Below are 20477 nucleotides of genomic sequence, written 5' to 3' on the forward strand. Positions count from 1 at the left end.
AAATATGTAGGATTTATTCTGTCTGTGTCTTCAAGGCTGAAAAGGTACCTTGATTTGGTCTGTCGTGCCAGTGCACCTATAACACTTGCACTTCTTTAGAGCTGTGAATAATGCATGTCATATGGCTTGAGTTTCCAGCAGCCCATGATTTTTCAAGCATGGAATTTGTCAGTGTTTTTCATTCCAATAGGTAGGAAGAAGAGGTGGGACATAAAGCCTTCTGGCGGCTTGTAAATGGAGTGACTATATTAAAACTCAGTGGTCTGTTTTTCAGTTCTTCATGAATAGAAGCTTTAGCTAGGTCTTTGGTGCTGTCATCAGAAAAGTTGACTAAGCATAAAATAATTCTCTCTCAGGTTCGTTTTATTCCACAGCTGCCTGCTAGAGGCCCCCATACTGAGTTATTATGTGATATATTGCAGAAAATCTCTGGGTAGGCCTTTTGAAACTCTGGAATTTTGACCATTAGGAAGCAAATGGTAGTTTACAGACTGTTAGTATAGGGACAAAAAGAAACTGATCTGGAAGTTTTCTTGGGTTCTGTAGCTGTCATGATTTACTTTCTAGTAATTGCAGGGAGTGGCTTCTAGATATATATATATAATTTTATATAGACTGAAAATATGCTTCAAGTGAAAAAAAATCTTAACTGGGGAGAAGGAACATCCTGGAAAGATGGTGAGCTGGTCATTTCAGAGGACTGTCTATTGCTAGATATTGTCAGCTTGCATCATGACTGTGGTTCACCTATGCCATTTTACAGACACATACCTAGCACTTTCAAATTTCCCTTTTCTCTATTCTGCTCCTCTGTAAGCAGAAGATCAAGTGAACTCAGCTGCCCAGAGCCATCCTCCATATAGACTAAAAGGAGTAGACAGCAGCCACACCCATTTTCCCATTGCAGAACCCTCCGATTGTAGGTAGGATTGACAGTAATGCAGCTTTCTCTCATGCTTGCAAGGCGTGTTTGTGAGATTGTGTTCTACCAAGTGTAAAAACATTACAGCATTTGGTCTTTCCATGAATTATCTTCTGTTTCCTTTTCTCTGCCCTCACAGTATGCAAGTTTTCCTTCCTCTTCTCTCCCAGAGTTATTTCCTGTGCTTTTTTTTCCGTAGCACTATCGTTTATTATTGCCCTAACACCCAGGTTGCCTTTGTAGCTGCTGCTTTGTGAATAGTCAGCTGCGTGGAGAATCTCTTATTTAGCTTGGAGAGTAAGCTCAATTTTATGTAAAGTTGGAGGACAAGTTTTGTAGTTTCTTCCTGGCATTTTGCTGTGCATATGTGAAAAACCTGGAGTAAACATCCATAAATTGTTACATCCCTCATTTAAAAAAAAAAAAAAGTATGGATAAAGCTGTGTAAGCTTAAATTTTTCTATATCATTCTACAGCTTTCGCATCCTTTTTCATCAGTCCAATAGCAAGAATTAGATAAAGAGCTAAATAAAATGAGGGCAAGGGCATTTGATTAAATCAATAACAGGCAGAGAGAGCAGATGTTTATGCATTGTTAATTTATGAATTTGGAAGGTTACTGACTATTAGATGAGTGAAATTCTGAAAGGCTTCAAAGAGAAGTGGGTGGGTGGAGATGTAACAAATTTTTTAAGATTTTAAGTTAGTGTTGCATATTGCATAGGCTTACATGCAATGTTGTGTGGAGTTGTCTTTGATAGCAGGAGGCCTATGGGTCCTGAATGTGTTCCTAAATAGAGTTCTGTCAGATTTACAAAGCCATCTGAAATTTAAATGCTGCAGCTGAGTTTTAAAAGTTAACAGTAGTTTTGTCCACCTGTCAAAATTAGATTATTCAGATCTTGTACCTTAGGGCATTCATTAATACCAAGTGTATCAATTGATTAATATGAGAGGCAAGAAGGAATATATACTGCTAAATCAACACTCCATTAATATATCAATTGTGTCTCTTCTTTCATATTTCTCTCCAGTTCCAAATAAATTCTTCTGGCACAGGTGGGGTAATCCACTTTCAGAGGTGGAATACTGCACTTGATGGGTTAGAAATCTAATCCAGTATAGTGAGTCCAGTTTTAAAGCACTGATTAAGTAGTATGGGCCAGCGAATTATTTCATCTTTTTGTGTGTGTGTTGGAAGTAACTTGCATGGAATGAAAATTTAATTTGATCAGTTAGCCTTCAGTATCTTGAAATTTTTGGAATTGTACAAATTCTGAAAGATATGCCTAATCTTTCTTTACTGAAGAATCTTTGCCTGGTTCAGTCTTAGGAGTTTCAGGATTATGATATTGGATACAAAGGAGTTTCTATGTTTCTGTCATCAAGAGATAATCATTCTAGTGCAATGGAAAAAGTGGAAAGGTGAGATTCTTTACATTTTTCCATATTTCTGTATGTGAGAGAGGGCTGGTGCACTTACTAGATACATGCTAAGGAGCATATACGTATGTGTGCGCCAACGCTTATGAAGGATGTGTCGCTCAAGGAGGAGGCCAGGGAATATATCTGCTAGTGCCCCCAAATGCTGGTCAACACCTTTGCAGGAGTCCTGGCTATCCAGCGCTAGGAAAATTAGTCAGCCCACATGCTGGAAGCAGAAAGAGTGCAGGGTGCTTTACTGCAGATGTGTTAGAGGCACACTTGGTAATGAGTGTGCATGAGGCAGGGGACAGGTGAGCGAGCTGCATATGCTAAGCATGGGATTTGGAAAGCTGCATTTTTGGACAAGTCTGGCTTGTAGATTTGGCTGAGGAAGAGCTGTTACCGATGAGCAGCTGTAATTCCCTGCCTCTCTGATGCTGTAGTGTTAGGAGCGCTGCAGAGCTGCCAGGGAGAGGGGACATCTCTGGGACAGGAATATGTTTCTCAAAGGCACTCTTTTCTTTTTTTTTTGTTGGCAAGGAGAGCAAATTACAGGGGTTTTCTTTCTTACAGGGCAGGATCTCAAATAACTACTGGTAGCTAGCTTTTAAATAGGTGATAGCAGCTGTGAAAGGGCATGTTTTGCAGGCATTTAGAAGTTTTTGACCTGTTAAACTTTCAGTGTTCCACTCCCATGGTAGTTTGTAAAGTATCATATCACCACTGAAGAACAAACTGTTAGAGAATATAGCTTGCAGTGTAGAGTACTGGATTTTCAGACACGAGACCCTCTCCTGACAAGTTTTTTTTTAATTAAAAAAAAAAAAGTCATAGTTTCAATTTTTGGACAGAATAATTTGTTAAGAAAAATGAAGCCATTTCTGAGTAGTGATAAAATGTGGGACTTCCGTGTGCACTGTGGAGGCCAATATTTTTTTAAAAATAAGTGTTTAAGGCCCTTTGTGAAGGCTATTTTGAAAAGAAATATGCAAGCCCAAATGCCCGAACAGCTTTCTGTGCAAATCTTTTTGTTTGCAGAAGTGCTTAAAGGTTTCTGTCCCCTGAAAATGGGGCTAAAACACAAATTCAGTCTGGGATTTTGTGATTGGCCTCAGGCTAGTCTGAGTTCATTTTTCTGCCAAAGTGGATGATCCCATCATCCCCTGGTGCCCTACTCGCTGATCTGATAGAAAACTACCCATTTTTTGGTGGATCAGTAAAGGTGATCTGGGTTGCCGAGTGGCTGCACAGTGGCTGGCACTGTCACCAAAGGAGCAAGGGGAATGTGCAGCTGAGAGCAGCGGAGTGCCAGAACTATGGCTTTCAGTGGCAGCATGTTGTGGCCTACGGTGTTTTAAGCTGGTTGGGAAAATGCTAAGTTGAAGTAAAGTATCATTCAAACCAACATATTCTGAATTTTTAAGCAATTTGATCCTGTAGCCTAATGAAGCAGGAACTATGCACAATTTTCACTAGATTTCAAAGTGAGGAAAGGCCACATATGTGTGTATGTGTAGATCCAAAGACCTGCAAGCTCAGGCTGAATCGATGGAAAACTCATTTCTGAAATCTGTTTCTTTCAGCTCTTTCCAGTTTTCAGGGAGGTATTTGATTGAAAATGACTTTTTTGTTGAAATTTCAAAAAAAGTGTAGGTATCCAGGGAATATCCTCTCCAATGATACTTGTAGAACTGTGCGTTACCTAGTGGAGTACATTTGCTTCGCTTGTGTCTGACTAGGTTTCCTGGATCTTTAATTCGGTGTTCTTTTAAACTTCCTTGAGATAATGACTGGATTTACTGAGCTTGGTAATTAGTAAATCCAGCTGCTTAAGTTAATACCATGTAACAGTAGAAAGTCAGGCTATTTGTTTTTCTGGACTGTTCTCAAGTTTTCAGGTGAAACTTCGTTGCTCAGTAAAATTTGGCTTGCTGTGAACAGCAGATAAAGTTACCAATCAGATGACGACAACGTACTGTCATTGTTCTAAACTGCAGCTGAACTTTTCATCTCAGAACTATATTGCTGGTTGTATATCCTTAACTATAAATATTCTCCATCATTTTAGCAAATGGAATATTTTCAAAAGAAAATAATTTGTTAAAGTAGTTATTTCTTATGTCCTGCTTGACTGGTACAAGCTGTTGTGATAACATTTACTTCACAAATAGGAGATAAAAATTGGTTTTATAAAATAATAGAAAGATTGTCTTTTAACTAATTAAGAACTTTTGCAGAATCACTGCTTCTGTATTTTCTGAAAATCATATCTTTTTTTTTAAAGTCTTTTGAGACTGCAAATAAAATTACTAACAAGACTCTACTGTTTAAAAGTAACTGGTATGGCAGAAATCCCGATCTTTGAATTTGTCTCCCTGTGTTAAAGAAGAAAAAGCTTCTGCCTTTAACAAGTACCTACAAGGAGACAATAAGCAGCCCCAGAAATAGGAAAAAATCTCTTCTTAACTACTGTTAAAGTATCTAACCTCTTTTCATAAGCTTAGCAATAAACAAACTGTTCTCTCCTGACCTTTGAGGGCTGCAGCAGGCTTACAGAGGATTAAAAGCAGGCAGTTGTAGTTGCCAGTGCACCCAGCTGCCAGCTCCTCCCCTTTGTCACAGGCCAGAATTTCAGTCATTTGTAGCATGGAAAAACGAGACTAATTGCATTTACCTTAGCATGCCAGGCTGCAAATTTTGGTGGCTGAGATGTAGCCTCATGAATGATTCAGATGCCCCCATTTTTGAGATGGTGACATCCGTCCGAGGAGTGGGGCAGACAGATGGGAGAGTAGTAGCTTCAGGCCTCTCATCTTAATCTGTTGCTGCATGCCTGCCAAAGCCTGAGATGCAGACTGTATAATGTGTGCATAAAAATATAAATGTAACTGTAATTAAACAGTTAACATTTTTTTAATAACCCCCCAATGTTTACAATTTTCATATGTTGTACAAAAGACACTTTGATAATACAGTATGTAGTTTGTGGGATGTCATCTACTGTGGCTTGACGTCTAACAAAATATGAAGACTAAGTAAAGCCTCCAAATATTTGAATAGCAGGACCAGTACACATTTTCTGAACCACAGTGGTTTTTCACGTCTGGATTTTGGTCTGTTCAATTTTGATAGTAGTATCAGTCAACATAATACATTGTCCAACATATCAGTATGATATGGACTTATTTCTTATATTTGAAGTACATACTCTTTTTCTGCTAGAGTGCTCTTGTTCAGTAAAAACTGTGTAATAGGTCTGAGTTGAAAATGTAAAAGGCCTATAAATATAGGAAAAAAAGAACAACACTAGAATTAGTTCAAAGCTTCCTCTTTTAAATCTTTGTGGTTTTTTTTTTTTTCCAGATATGTTGATTTCTGTAGTGCTAATGCTTAAGTGAGTTACATACAGGAAAGACACTTGGGAATGATGGCATGGAGGACTGTTAGAACACCTGAAAACACAAGGAGGAATGTGGGAGTATGGGACAGAGAACATCTGTAGAAAGTTCAGTGGTGAAATAGTTGATAACAAACACATATTTTAACAATCAAAATTATGAATGAATATTTTCCCCCCCACTGGTTTTGAGGTATGATCAGGCCTAGCTAGAACTGAGTGCATCTTTTTGCATTCAGACTGAGCGTGGCAAATTATTTCTGTCACCATGTGAACTGGAATGTAAAGTGGGAAAATTAAGGATTTTTTTTGTAATATTGGAGTCTAAATTTAGTTCAGCATTGAAAGATGGATTTAATTAATGGAGTCTGAATTTTAGCTAATGATGCTCAGATGTATACTTGTTCATCTGAAGTATATGTTGTAACACTAGCTGTCTTACTAATTTTTTTTAGATGTAGTGAGGATTGATCATTTTTCTGGTTTTGAAAAAAAAATTTATTTAAGAAATTCTCACTGTTTTAGAACTTTAGATCATGCCTTGGTGACATTGATTTCTTTTCTTCCCAGACAACCATAGGCTAAAACTAGTAATGATGTAAATTTTGAATATTTCCTAACATATTTGAAGTAGTAACTCCAGATCAACATCTTATAAAAATTGAAAGAATAAAAGCTTCAAAATGTTTATTTTATTCAAAAGTAATTAGGATTTTTTAAAATTACTTTATTTTTGTTGCTTTGAAACAAAAAAATATACCAAGACATTGGTGTTTCTGTTGGAGGGAAAAAAACCCTGTTAATTTGGATCCGCTCAATAGTTTAAAGAACAGAGTGGAGAGCCTGCATTCTTTTTCCAGCTTCAGCATAACCATTTATTAGATTTGTGTAGCCTGTTTTGTTTTAGTGTATGTCTTTTTTAAGTTACAACTCTGTACAGCATTATCTGTTTTTCTTTCATTGCTGTCTCAGCCAGCACCAGTGCAGCTCAGTAGCAGATTTCAGTGCCCTCATCAAAAACCCAGCAGATCAATGGGGTTCTCTTCATTGACTTCTGAGTGATTAAAATCAGCTTCTGCCATTTGTATTTGCCATTTTTCCTCTGCTTATTCGCAGAAACAGTGTAATTAATGTGAGATGTTGTAAGTAATCAGAAAAGAAGGTCAAATACTATGGAGAAATCTATAGAATGGAGACCCAAGACAATGAAGTGTATTGGTACTTGTGTTTCCTTCCATTGTTCTTCCCCTTTCATTTCTGCACTTCCCTTGGCCTTCGCTGGCTCATCCGTGCTTTTCTCTTTGTTCTGTTTCTCTTCCTACTGCAGGAAATCATAAATTGAGATCAGATTCATGGCGTTTATTTTATTTCCCTTTACTAAGTGAAGTGAACTCCTGTGATAACTAGTTTACCAAATTTTTTTTATCTAAGGAAAACTTTGACATGGAGACCGCTTTATTTTTTTCCTTCATTAAAACAATCAATTAATGTCTAGCCTTGTGTCTTGGGAAGAACATGCTGATTCCTTCAGATTAAGGGAATTTGCAGTTGAGGAATACCTGGGGTGATTTTTTAGGGAGAGGAGAAGGCTTTTCAGGGGAGCTGGCATGTTAGAAAGAAGAGGAATTGGCTGGAGACTAGCGTGTTACTAGTATCAAGTCAAGCTTTTTAATTCACTGTGAGAAAATGGTAATTCTGCTGCTGATTAGAGTATCTGAGGAAGATGGTTCACGCTGAGATACATAAGAAGAATGGAACTGGCTGTAGAGGCTTGTTTTTTAAGGGGTGATACTATTGTTTCAGTTTCCCCTTGGATGTCAGTTATTCACCTTTTTTTAGTGATCTCGTTGTCAGTACTCAAGTCTCCAGCTTCGTTCAAAAGTTTACTCCTTTCAGGTTTCATATCAAGTCGGTTACCCTCTTCTGTTCCAGTCTTCTATAGACACAACTCTTAATGTTGCCGCGTTACCTCTGCCATGAGTAGCTAACCAGTTGGCTATTTGCTCATAATACACAACTGATGGTGAAGTAAAACCACCCAGAAAACAGTGCCTGCAGAAAGAAAGAGCAGGATTTAGTATTTAAAGTGCAAGTAGGGTTTAATTTGTTGTTTTCTAGACTTGAAACAGTTTTGGCACATATAGCATTGAGTTAGCATTTCTGTTTTTCCTGAAAAATGAACTATCAGCTTTGGAAATACTAAAAGTATTTTTCCGTTTCTGTTGTTCCACAAAGTATCTGTTTTAAAACACCAGCTGGAGTTTTCTGGAAAAAACCCACAATCAGATTGTTAAATTAATTTGTAGCGTAGTTTATACTTACGGATGACAATGAGGTAGTAGATGAAAAAGTTTATTTTCCGATGTGCTTAGAAACAAATAATATTTTTGCTATAAAATATGATAGTGACATAAAAGGTTTTACAGGACATGGGGAGACAAAGAGGAAACAGTGACACATTTCCATTTCTAAAACAAAAGTTGAGAAAGCAGATAAAAAGCACAATTAGAGGCATGAGGATATTGACCTTCCTTGCAGTGCTTTAGTTACCTTGAACTGGTAAACTAAAACTGCCTGCTTGTTTTACTCTCCTGGGCTTACATTTAGGTGTGAGTATGGCTGATACTAACTGCTGGCTGTAAAATGACCTTTGGTTTGTGAAGGTACACTCTTTCAGTAAATACAGTGGAGATTACGAAAATAAAGGATGCGTTAACTCAGAAAATACTAGACTTGCTTATATTTGAAATATTTTGATTTCAAAGCAACTAGCGGGAGCTATAAGTAGGTAATCTTGCACCAGTGTTATTTCATAATATTTACATTCATAAAATGTCGTTGACCCAGAATCTGTCAGTCAGCCATTTGTCTTTGTTTCACAATGTGGTCACTTTGAGGTTATGTATTAATTTCACTGCATATCACTTAATTTTCAGAGTCACACTGAATGGCTGAATAAAGCAATTAATAAAAGAATCTGAAGTATTTTAAACAATTAATTAGAAATATATACTTTTTCTGCACAGCTACAATCCTCTGATAGTCATGGAGCCGTATTTTGCTGGCTTTAAGCACGTGCAGCAGGACTATGAAGTTACTCTTGAACTTGCCAATGAGGAGACTCAAAAAACTAGCAGCGCACAAAATTCTAAGGTAGGGTCTTATGGTGTCAGTATTAGAGTCCAAGGAATTGATGGACATCCTTACATAGTACTAAACAATACAGAAGGATGTTTGTCAGAAAATCGTCCTCCATCTGGAAAAGAACAGCAGGTCATTTCTCAGACTATACGTAAGCCAACTACAGACTCTGATACTGCTTTTAAGTTGGAGGACAAAAGCAGTGAACACACAAAGTTTCCTGGAACCCAGCATCTGCAACCCTCTGTGTTTAAAAGCCTAAAAACAACCAATATGGATGAAAAAGAAAATGGAATATCGAATTTTAGAGATGGGGCACTGAAATCCACCAATTTATTGAACTTTCAAAGACATCCTGAGCTTTTACAGCCTTATGATCCTGAAAAAAATAACTTGAACTTGGATACTTACCAATCTTCTATGTGCAGTAAATCTACGTCTTTTGCAGATGAAGGTAAAACTGAAGCAAGGCCTTGGATTTCCTCATCCAAAGTAGTGTCCCTACAGAAAACAAATCCATATCTTGCAGAGTCAACCAAAGCAAGTGCAAAAAAAATACACTTGAACAGGTCAGTGGAAGACCAAAATAAGCAGACATTGGATTGTCCCAGTAGCGTGACCAGTCCCAATGAAGTACATGTTTCAGATTCATTTTCATCCACAGGAGGATCCTCATGTGTTAGTCCTCATCTGGAAACAAGGAAACCTAGACCAGATGTTCTTCCTTTCCGCAGACAAGATTCAGCTGGGCCAGTGTTGGATGACTCACGAAGATCATCATCCTCATCAGCTACTCCTACTTCTGCAAATTCCTTGTACAAATTTTTACTTGATGACCAAGAGTATGCCATCTATGCAGACAATGTTAATCGGCATGAAAACAGAAGGTATATTCCATTTTTGCCTGGAACTGGCCGTGATATTGACACTGGTTCGCTGCCAGGAGTAGATCAACTAATTGAAAAGTTTGATAAGAAAGTTGATCCTCAGAGAAGAGGTAGGATGGGAAAAAGGAATAAGATTCATCCAGATGATCGTAAAAGATCAAGAAGTGTTGATAGTGCCTTGTCATTAGGCCTTGAGGTAAATTCAGATTATTTGCATGAATTCAGTAAAAGCTTGGGTAAGTCAACTGAGCACTTGCTAAGACCATCTGAAGTTTGCCATCATAAGCAGATACCTAGAGATCAGAAGTTGCCTTCCACAGAGATGAAAGTTTCAGCTCAAAGTACTGTAAAACTGCAAATGCCCAATAAAGACATTCAGAACAGCCATTTCAATTCTTTGCAGTATCATAAACAAAATAGAACTAATGCTGAGAGCTTCATGTTTAGGTCATCTACACTCCCAGGACAGAGTAAGAGTGAGGAAGTTAAAACAGTAACTTCTACTCTGTTGTTGCCAAACCGATTTACAGTTCCACCAGATACAGGAGCCAAGAAGATTTCTGTAAAAACATTTTCATCCGTCCCCAGTATACAGGTAATTTTGAATTTACTCTTTAAGTTGTATTTTGCACTGTAGTATACTAAAGCTGTCATATTGTTAGATGTATATTTTTCTGTTCCTCAGTAGAGCAAACTCCTATCATGTAATCCTTCTGAATGGGATAGCAGGATTGTTCTGGAGAATTGTAAATACAAAAAGTAATCCCCTGGATGAGGCTGTACAAAACATATTTTTGAAAACAGTCTCATTCTTGTTTGAGTGAATGAATATGGTGGGGACAAGGAGGTCCACAGTAAGTATATTTCTTTATAATAGAACAGAACAGAGAATTTTGATTGTAAAAGTTGTATTTGCAAACCTTCATACTTTTTTTTTTTTTTTTTGACATTTTATCTTTTTCTTTTAGGCAACTCCTGATCTCTTAAAAGGCCAGCAAGATCTTGCACAGCAAACAAATGAAGAGACAGCTAAGCAGATCCTGTACAATTACCTTAAAGAAGGGTTAGTAAACATAGTTAACTCCTAGAGGGGAAATTGTATCTTCTCAACATTTATTTTCTACTATGTTTAAGATTTGAAACTGTAAAATCAAAACTATAACAAAATGAAATGACTACTTCATAACTGTGTATCTCAGCTTTATCCTTTAAGGCACTATAGGATTTCAACATACCCATGCAGTCAGGACTTACATGAGGTATTGTTCAGGATCTGGTTAAATGTACCTGGAAATTGTGAATCAGAATCTGATTTTTTCTTTTAAATACTTCTGGAAGTGAACTTCCTGTGATAAGCAGGTTTGTGAAGTTTGAATCATACCTCATGTGAGCTTAGTGGTTAAAAAAAAAGAAAAAAAAAAAGATAATTTAAGCTTGTTTAAAAAAAAAGTGCTTGCATTTCTTAGTTTGACAGAAGTTCTTTTGTTGCTGTGTATTAAATCCTTTCTCCACTTGTATCCTTTTTTTTTGACTTTTGTGTTTTCTAATGATAACTTATTTAAAGATGAGGAAGGAAGGACAAATGAATTAAAATATATGTGATACACTTAAATTTCTGTGCATCCTTGAAGTTTCTTACTGATGTAGCAGTTTCTGGTAGCTGTTTAAGAGAGATTTTATTGTGCAGTAGTCAGGACTTGAAGAAACTAGTAGTAATTACTTTTAATTTCAGTATGTTTTTTGAATGGTATACATGCTGAATACCTGTCTTTTCACAGCCATTGTCTTGTAGAAAAGAATTGTAATTAAAGAGTTCAGTGATTTTTTTTTTTAATTATTATTTATTTTTTGGAAACATTTGCAATTAAAATTTTTAACAACCTTATTTTAGATGACTTAATGAAATAATGGTTAAGATAATTTCTGACTTGTTTTTAGTAGGTTTTTGTGGTGATGATTTTCAATAGTTTGGATACTTTGAATTTGTTTTTGTGCTGACAAAATAGTGTCTCTGGTCGTATCATTGCTCACTTACACTGTGTCTGTGTTTCAGAAGTGCTGATAATGATGATGCCACAAAGAGGAAAGTCAACTTGGTTTTTGAGAAAATTCAGACGTTAAAGTCAAGAGCTGCTGGAAATGCACAGGTAAATAATTAATTATTTTCATTTGTTTCATAGTGATGCAGCGTTCAAACACAGACCTTTAGGTTGTCTAAATCTGGTAATTTGCTTAGGATATCTTTGAGGTGCACAGTTTGCAAAGATACATAAGTATAAATTTGAAGAATGTTTTGCACCTCTCTTACAAGGAGTGCTTAAACATGTTCTGCCTCAAATATGTGTATCCCATCACTGATTTCAGTGAGAGTGTTCTTGTAGTCCCCCAGTAGTGTAGATTAATGATAATCTCACACTTAAGTTCTTTACTGAATCAGCCTTGTGGGAAGACTTTCTGGTAACAGCTAAAACAGAATGTAAAGGAATCTGCCATGAGGGCCATCTTAGGGTTCATTTTGCTTCTACATATTAGATGAAGAGAGAGATGAAAGCTTAACAGTAAATCTTATGAACGAAGGGTTGTTGGACCAAAGAAAAAGCTAATATACACAGCTTTTAAAAATAATATTGGAGCATCTTCTCATATTAATGATGAAAATTGGTATGTATGAGGAGAGAGTATTTTGGTGTGTAATGTTAAAATAGCAGTAATCTAGGATATTATTTAAAAGCTATGTTACAATAACATCATTTGATAAGCTGCCTATTAAAAAGTTATTGTTTCCTGATAAGTGATGCACTAGTTTTTCAATTAAAAAGAAAAAGTGAAGAAATTCCCAGTTGTTGCAATGATAACATAAAAAGGACTAAATGCTTACTTTTGGTAGTTATTTTATCCTGGCCTATAAGGAATTAAAATACAAATATAAAGCACGTGAATAATTACAAGAAACAGAGGTTGAAAATCTGTTCACAGACAGACACACGTGCGCACAGACATGCGTGCGCGCACACACACGCGCCTTTCTGAGTGTTATCAGTGATATCGCAAAGTGAAGTTTGGCCCCAAGTATTAGTGATTTAATTCAGATGTTGCCTAGTTTGATTTTTTTTTTTTTTTTAGGTTTTCAGTATTTTCTGTATTATTGGCAACATTCTTTGAGCAATTACTAAGAAGTTATATGAAAATCAAATCATGTTTTTTTTGAAAATATTAGCTTGGCTTGACCCATATGAAAAGTCCCAGGTGAGCTCAGGTGTTTGATGCAATACTTTATAAGCCTTGCTTGTGGTTTTATTTTAAGTTTTAAAAGGAAATTGTCAGCAAACATCTCGAATTTGTTGGAATAAGCATCTCTATTTAATTGTAGGTTTCTGATTCTTCAGCTGAAGTGAAAGCTTTGTCGGAACAAAAAACAGAACTTGAAAGGAAGGTGGAAGAATTGCAGAAAAAACTGGATCTAGAAATTAGGGTACTGCATTTTGTTGCTGGAAAGCTTTTGAATGTTTCAAATATGCTTCTCTAAATAAGTGACAACTAATGAACCTACTCAATCTTGTACAGAAGAAAATGATATATTTTGTTCAATTTTCACTAAGTATTCTATCTGAGACTACATATTGGGAATGTTTTGTACGCTGTTGGTGCTTATGTAGTTAAGGGTTTGGAACATAATATTTGTTGCATTGAGTGGCTTCTAAAACATCCTGTGGGGTAACCGGTAAGTTTTAGATAAAAGCATGTTAATGTTCTTCTATGAGCGCCTGAAATGCGTTTATGGGTGTATCAGATACTTGGGATCATTGTGCTTCATGTTCTTTTTCATCCAGACATACCTGTGCTTTTACAGAAGACTTCTTATTTTAAGTATAGCTGCTCATAGCATAGTTACACTTTTTAAGAGATCTCTTTCTTAGTAGTATTTGAGAGGGAGTTTGGAGCAGTGAATAAAAATATTAGGCACATGTACAAAAATTTTCTTAAATCTGCAGAGGTAGATATTAAAATCTGTTGGCTGCAGGGAGATGTATATGGAATGGGAGACAGACTGTATTACTTATGTAACTGCTGTTTATTAATTACAGCATTAATTTTCACTACTGAATGCAAAGTAGCTAAGTACAACTGTGCTTTAAAGGCATGAGAGGGACAGGTTGGCTTCCATTTTGAGTCTGTGATAAGAACCAATATACTTGAAATTCTTTAGTTAATTCTGAAGAGACTTCTCTTTCCTTGTTTCTCATAAAAATTCAAAAGCTGTGCTTTATGTGTTTTAATATTCATAACTTAATAAACAATTTTACAATTGAAAATAACAAAGTCTTGAGATGGCTATTTTTATATCATAATAAACGAGCCTTTAATTTCTTTATGCTTAGTTTATTATCTTGCTTAACTTTCGGTGTACACAATTTAGAATCAGCAAAATGCCAAAGAAGAAAGAGATGCTACACGAGCAACCCTGAAAGAACTTCAGTTGCAACTTGATGAAAGTATATGTGAAAAAGATGCCTTACAAAAGCGGCTGGAGGAGAGTGAGAAGGAACTTAGACAGAACCTAGAGGAGTGAGTTTGTTCTAGAAAACTTATTCATTGGAATTTTTTCCTTTTCTTAAACCGTTTAGATGAATGGAATCATACAGAATGGCATTTATTATTATAGGAAGTATTTAATCTGTTTAAAAATTGAGTATTTTTAAAATATCTTGAAGTAAAAGCAAGATTGCTGGATTCATAGTCTTCTTCTAAATGCAAATTGTTTTTAATATTTCATAGCCATAAGGTATAGTTCAGTCTTTAAAATACAGAAATGCTTGAGCACTCTAGTCAAGACAATTGTCTGTGTGCTAGGTCAAAAAAACTCCACAAACTTTCCATTTAAATATTAAAAAGAGTTCTCATTTTTACCCCTCTGACATATCGTTGCTTTGCCTCATTCTATCCCGTTACCTGGTGGGGAGCATGGGAATAGATACTCATATCTTTTTAGTATTTGGAAGAACAAATTAGCATTTCTATGAATTAAAAAAAATATATATATTTTTTTTCTTTTTCCTGATGAGGCTTTTTCAAGTGAAGATGGAGCGGGAACAATACCAAACTGAGATCAGAGATCTTCAGGACCAGCTGTCTGAAATGCATGATGAACTGGACAATGCAAAACATACTGATGAAGGGGAGAAGGAAGTTCTGATTGAGGTTAGTGAAAAAAGTACTAGAAAAAGGATCAAAAGGTCAAAAAATGTACAAAAAGTGGGGACTGAGATAGAGTAGAAGAAACACATGCTTTAGCTTTTCCCATTTGATCTATCCAAAGTAATTTAAGATTAGTAAAAGACTTAAGAGGGCATGTTAAAATAGCTAGATTAGCACTAAAAAGAATACAATGTATAAGCTCTACTATTTTACAGAAAAGGAGAAGAAATAACTTATGGATGAGGGACAACTGAGTTGTCCAGTGCTGCTGCTGTGAGAATTAAAAGTTTGTTTGTGTTCTTTTGGTAGACATGAAAAATATGCCCACAAACTGTGTAGTTTGTGCCTACAAACGTGCAGTGCAGCCATTCTTCAAGGTGAATTCCTTCCTTTATGTCCTGAAGGTCTGAACATGAAAAGATAGATTTTTACAGTGACAGATGGAAAACAGAAAAATGTGTGGTCCAGGATTTTACCGTAATCCTATGATCAATGGCTGTGGAATGTTCACTGAAGAATTTCATAACAATTAATTGGTACTCACATAAACCACATGAGGACTATAAGCAGTATTTTAATTTACACAATGAAATATGCAGTTATACAGAATGGCATATTGTCTGAATGTGACTTGTTTAAAGTTACAATTTCATGATTGATCCAAGAATAAAGACCAAATTCTAACTACTTGGTTCCTTTCAGGCAAGGCCATAATTTCAAAAAGCTGAAGACAGCAGGAAAAATGGGAAATACAGTTGGTACCATGGCATGATTTAAATGTAGGGAATAGTAACAACAATACCCATTTAAAAGACAGAAACAAAAGACAGATGGTGGAAAAAGTTCTTTAATGCACCATCCAGCTGCCAACAACAAGAACTGAGAGAAGGGAAAGCAAGAACATACCACCTGAGGGTTATAACATCAGAGCTAATTGAAAAATGCTACTAAACGTAAGAGCATGGGTATATAGTTTTCATTATAGCAAAGTACCATCATCATGAGAAAGATAAGTTATGAGCCGGCTTTTCCCACATCACAAATACCTGGAGGCACTTTGACCTTCCAACAGAGTCTACCCTACTTCTGCCTTCTTGGCACCCAAATTTACCCGAGCCACCCAACCCTCACAGCTTGCTAGAAAGCACTTACCCTGCTTGTTCCTAACTTACTGGCACATGTTGCAGAGTTCTCACTCTGACACTTCACCCTGTAAGTAAATTTGGAGTTCTCCAGGAACAGAGTAGTAGTGCCTGTCAGATCCCTGGGAGACCTTCCCTGTTAATAGGTAAGAGCTAAAGATATTAGGTTTATGCTTCTAAAATAAAGGACTGAGTATCTGGCTACAAAGTTAAAAGTAAAATTACAGAAATACAAAGCAATATTGTATCTGCATAATTTGATTCTGATGCCAGTTGTTAAGGATCTTAAGTATTAAGCTAGTACTCTGCGTGGTAGACAGTTGGAAGTTTGGGCTGAGCCAAGTGCAGCAGAGGTGAAGGCTGTCCACCGGAGAGTCACTGACTCTACGCTTCCTTCCCAGCAATTTGGACAGGGGAAATGACTTCTAGGGGAAACACAGTGGGAAGAGAAAGGGTATGGAGGCATGGACTCAGTTGGGAAGCACTTGTTTTGCCTTCAGCAGCTCAGGAAGTTGGACTATTTTAACTTGCAGAAGTAGCTTTCTCTCTTCTTTTCAATGGAAAAGCCAACAAGGAATTATCATTGGGTTCACTTCTCCTGCAATGTGAGAAATAAAAAGGCTTTTCTTCTTTGCTAGTGGAGGTGAGACTGAGGGAGCTGTTAAATTGTAACCTTACTTTGACTCCTGCTTTATTTGCAGACAGTATAACACACATTATGAAAATCTTTTCTTAGTTTTGTGGTATCAGATCTTTCGACCCGTTGTATAAAGTATCCGTTATACATTAATACTTCTAATAATCTTGGGTTTTAGTAAATCCATAGCTTTCTATAAAAGCTGTAAATGATGCATCAGTCGTACAAGAAATAAAGTTGGCCCTGTGGGGCTTATACTGAAATGCTTTTCTTCTCTGCAACACAAATGGAACAGTTAATTTCTCCTTTGGGAATTATTCTCAGCATATCTTGAGTTGCACAGTAGCTGTACTGTATAACTGTATAATTTAAGAATTACTTGTTACATGAACATCATGTTAACACCACGGTCAATAGCATTATCTCAGTAGTACCTGGGAACTTAATATTTTTCATGAACATGAAAGAGAATTGATCTGAGAATGGAAATGCTATATCTGTTTGTTAACACTGATAGTTTTAGCATACTGCAACATATGCAGAGTTGTTAAGAAACTTCTTATGTGTTGCCTTAATTCCCAGTTATTGGAGTCATTGGTGCTATTTGTGTTTAATTTTGTTTTTAATGTTTTTTAGGAGCTGATGCAAATGAAGCAGGATCTGCAAGAAGTATTAGTAGCAAAGGATCAACAAGAAGAGATACTGAGAAAGAGAGAGCGAGAGCTTACAGCTTTAAAAGGAGCACTAAAAGAAGAAGTGTCTAGCCATGACATGGAGATGGATAAAATTAAAGAGCAACATGATAAAGAATTGCTGAATCTACAGCAGAGCCTGGAGAAAGTAACAGAGGTGAAATAATTAATTACAAATAATCTTTACAGAGAAAAATCATACCTATCACGGATGTAGTGTACTGCATGCTTTCAGATCCTAATTTTTTCTTGGCAAAGCATATGGGTAAAGATTTGGGCTAGGAGATTCTTAGCTGCTGAAAATAAGTCTAATTTCATACAGTTATTTAGTGCTTTGATTCTTTATCAGAGCTGAAGTTGTGGTCCTTTCTTCAAACAGTTATTTACTACATGCTTAGTTTTGCTTCATCACAAACTTTTGAGAGAGAATGGACGGGAGAATGGTGCTGAGGACCATTTGCTTGTCTTGGGCAGAGTAGAATGAAACACTGAGAATGGCCTGAGGAGTGCCACTGTGCTTTGCCACTGATGCTCCTGAAATTACAGTTTTGGAGCATCTGGCAGGGCTTCTCTATTTTTGCTTTCTTTCCTTTTCTCTCCCCTTTTCTGATCTGAGTTGATCTTGATAACTAAATGGTCAAATGAATGCTAGCAAAAGGGAAACAGCAGGGAGTGGGTGGCTGGAACCAGGGAGGAGGAGGAGAAGAGGACTGAAAGAATTGCCTTTTCCAGCATGATCAGGCAGTCTTTGTTGGGGAGAATAAGGACAGTTTGCAGAAGTATATATCTGGTACTCTTTTCCAAAATATGTCCTTTGTGAAGTTGTCCTTGCAGAGACAGCAGCTAGCAATTTATTGGAATATTTTTGTAAGGAAACAGTTCTTACAAAATTTTGAGTATTATTTTTATAGTGACAGTTATTTGTGTCTTTTTTCATTTTATGTTTGTGTCAAATAGTTGAGGAAATTTCTAAAAGCAAGCTCTCCTTGACCAATGTGAAAGTCAAAATTATAGATCCAGTTTTATGCTTAGAAATGTTTGTGCTAGTTTATGCCTTTTCCCACACCTCCTTGGTGTTCTAGTTTATACCTTTTACCCATATCTCCTTGGTGTTAGGTGAGTTGTAGTTATCCCATAGTCATGTCTGAAAACATAATGTAGAATTGAACTAAAATTAAACTTGAAAGAAGTCTCTTAAGCTTTATGAAGCTCCTATGGAAAATGTTAGATAGATATTGTAAGATTGTGAATTCTGATAAAGAGTATTCTTGTAAAGAATTGTTTTTAAATGTGCAATTTTCCTGAGCAGTTAAAGTTTATATGCAGCAGTTTATTTATACAGCTTAGCATTTCTACTTGAGATAGTTTGGCTTTGCTTAAATTTGTTGTTTTTTGTTGTTTACATCATCCTGGAAGTACCTGCCTCATCTGAGCTACTTGAACTAAATTCATATTTTTTCTTTGAGAGAAAACTAGAGCATTTAAAATCATCATTTTTTATTATACAGTAATTGTAGTGACAGCTTAACCTCAGTGAACCATCTTTCAAAGGTACCGCATGGTAATTTACTGTATTTCAATTATGGAACTGTAATTACGACTGACAAGAAATGAAAGAGTAGTCTGTTTGGTATAACAATAACATAGTCTGGGAAACGGCTCTATGACTGGGTTGCTGTGGCTTAGGGATAGTTATAAATAGCTGTTCTTGCATGGCACAGTCTGTCTAATAGTAAATTTAATAAGATGTTCAAAAGTGAAATTTAATTAATGTTGCTGTAAGCCCAAGTTCTGCTCTTCCCATTTTTCTTTAAGTGATTTTGTGTTGTTTTTAATTTAAGGAAAACTTATCAGGTTCATTTAGAAGTATCTTCATCTCTGGTGTTAATATCCTTAATGATTTTTAAAGCACAACATTAGCTATATGCCTGCTGCCTGATATTAGTTGTTGTATTTAATATATCATCTATGAGAAAAGTATAACCAGTCTCTGCAGGGAGAAAGACTCTACAGTAACGAACAATCTTATGTACAATGAAAATTATTGGTCCTATAATTAATCTGTTTTATGTGCCAGTGTTTAATCAACAGAATTTTTGGCAACTGGCGGCATCAGGTAGGTTGGCACATACTGTAGAGAGCATTTAGTCTGTGTAATTAGACTGCCACATGGATCTGTTTCAGATCACGTTAGAAACATAGTCAAGGTTATCTGATGGGAGAGCAGAGGAGGATATTTCATAGGCAATTCTGTTTTCCTGCTCACTGATGTGGTAGTAGTAGGGTGTCTTTTTTTTTTTTCTTTCTTTTTTTCTTTGAGAGGGAGAGATTGCTATATGAAGCTCAGTGGTATCGAAATAGTGAATTAAGTTTTATTTCTGTTAATCTTAAGATTTACATTTTCTTTGCTACAGTTTACCTTTCCAAGTCATTTTTGTCTTTTATATTTGCGTGTGTTTTTACTGAGATACCTAGATTGTTCTTTCTTTAATGCTTGTTTAATAAAACTGTGACCAAATTGTTTTCCATGTAACAACAGTAAAAAGTTTCTGCTTCCTTAACGTATCTCTGTGCGATAATAAAGGCATTTAACTTAGTAATAAATTGATAAATGAATGCCTCCCTAACTAAAAAGGGATGAGTTTATCACTACAAGTTCTATCGGAGAAACAATTAAGAATCCCCTCCTGGTTTTAGTGTAGTATAAAAATTTACATTGTTTAATATGAACCTCCGACACATTAGGGGCCAAAATTGTATTACTTAGCCATGAATTTGCTGCCAGTGTAGATGAAGGGCTGTTGTTTCAGCAAAATTTGGAACTAGTTGGAATACGATACTGTAGGTAAAAGGTTGCAGCAAACTGCAGTTCGTACTGTTCAAATTCCACTGAAATCGTATCAGCTCAGGAAAGTGCAGTTGCTAACTGCACAGCGCTGTCAAATTGTGACCTGTTTTGAGAAGCAGGCTGCACAAATTACATTGTTCAGAGAAGTCTGTAACCATCACATTAAAAACCACCACTTTGACGAGGCTTA

General features: G+C 36.2%; 1 protein-coding gene across 4 annotated transcripts in view; it reads left to right on the top strand.

Moving 5' to 3' along the window:
- Positions 1–20477, top strand: part of CGNL1 (cingulin like 1) — a 68848-nt gene that overhangs the window by 8559 nt on the left and 39812 nt on the right. For 3 of the 4 annotated variants that reach the window (XM_064517431.1, XM_064517429.1, XM_064517430.1), the window contains exons 2-8: positions 8771–10367; positions 10741–10835; positions 11826–11919; positions 13143–13244; positions 14190–14338; positions 14836–14971; positions 17384–17596. In XM_064517431.1, coding sequence (XP_064373501.1) covers positions 8790–10367; positions 10741–10835; positions 11826–11919; positions 13143–13244; positions 14190–14338; positions 14836–14971; positions 17384–17596 — 2367 coding nt within the window. In that variant the 5' untranslated portion in view covers positions 8771–8789. Of the gene's footprint in view, positions 1–6487; positions 10368–10740; positions 10836–11825; positions 11920–13142; positions 13245–14189; positions 14339–14835; positions 14972–17383; positions 17597–20477 lie in introns of those variants that run through there. The other variant, XM_026113395.2, reaches the window with a different exon arrangement.

This window comes from Dromaius novaehollandiae, chromosome 10, assembly GCF_036370855.1.
Source record: "Dromaius novaehollandiae isolate bDroNov1 chromosome 10, bDroNov1.hap1, whole genome shotgun sequence".
NCBI lineage: Eukaryota > Metazoa > Chordata > Aves > Casuariiformes > Dromaiidae > Dromaius > Dromaius novaehollandiae.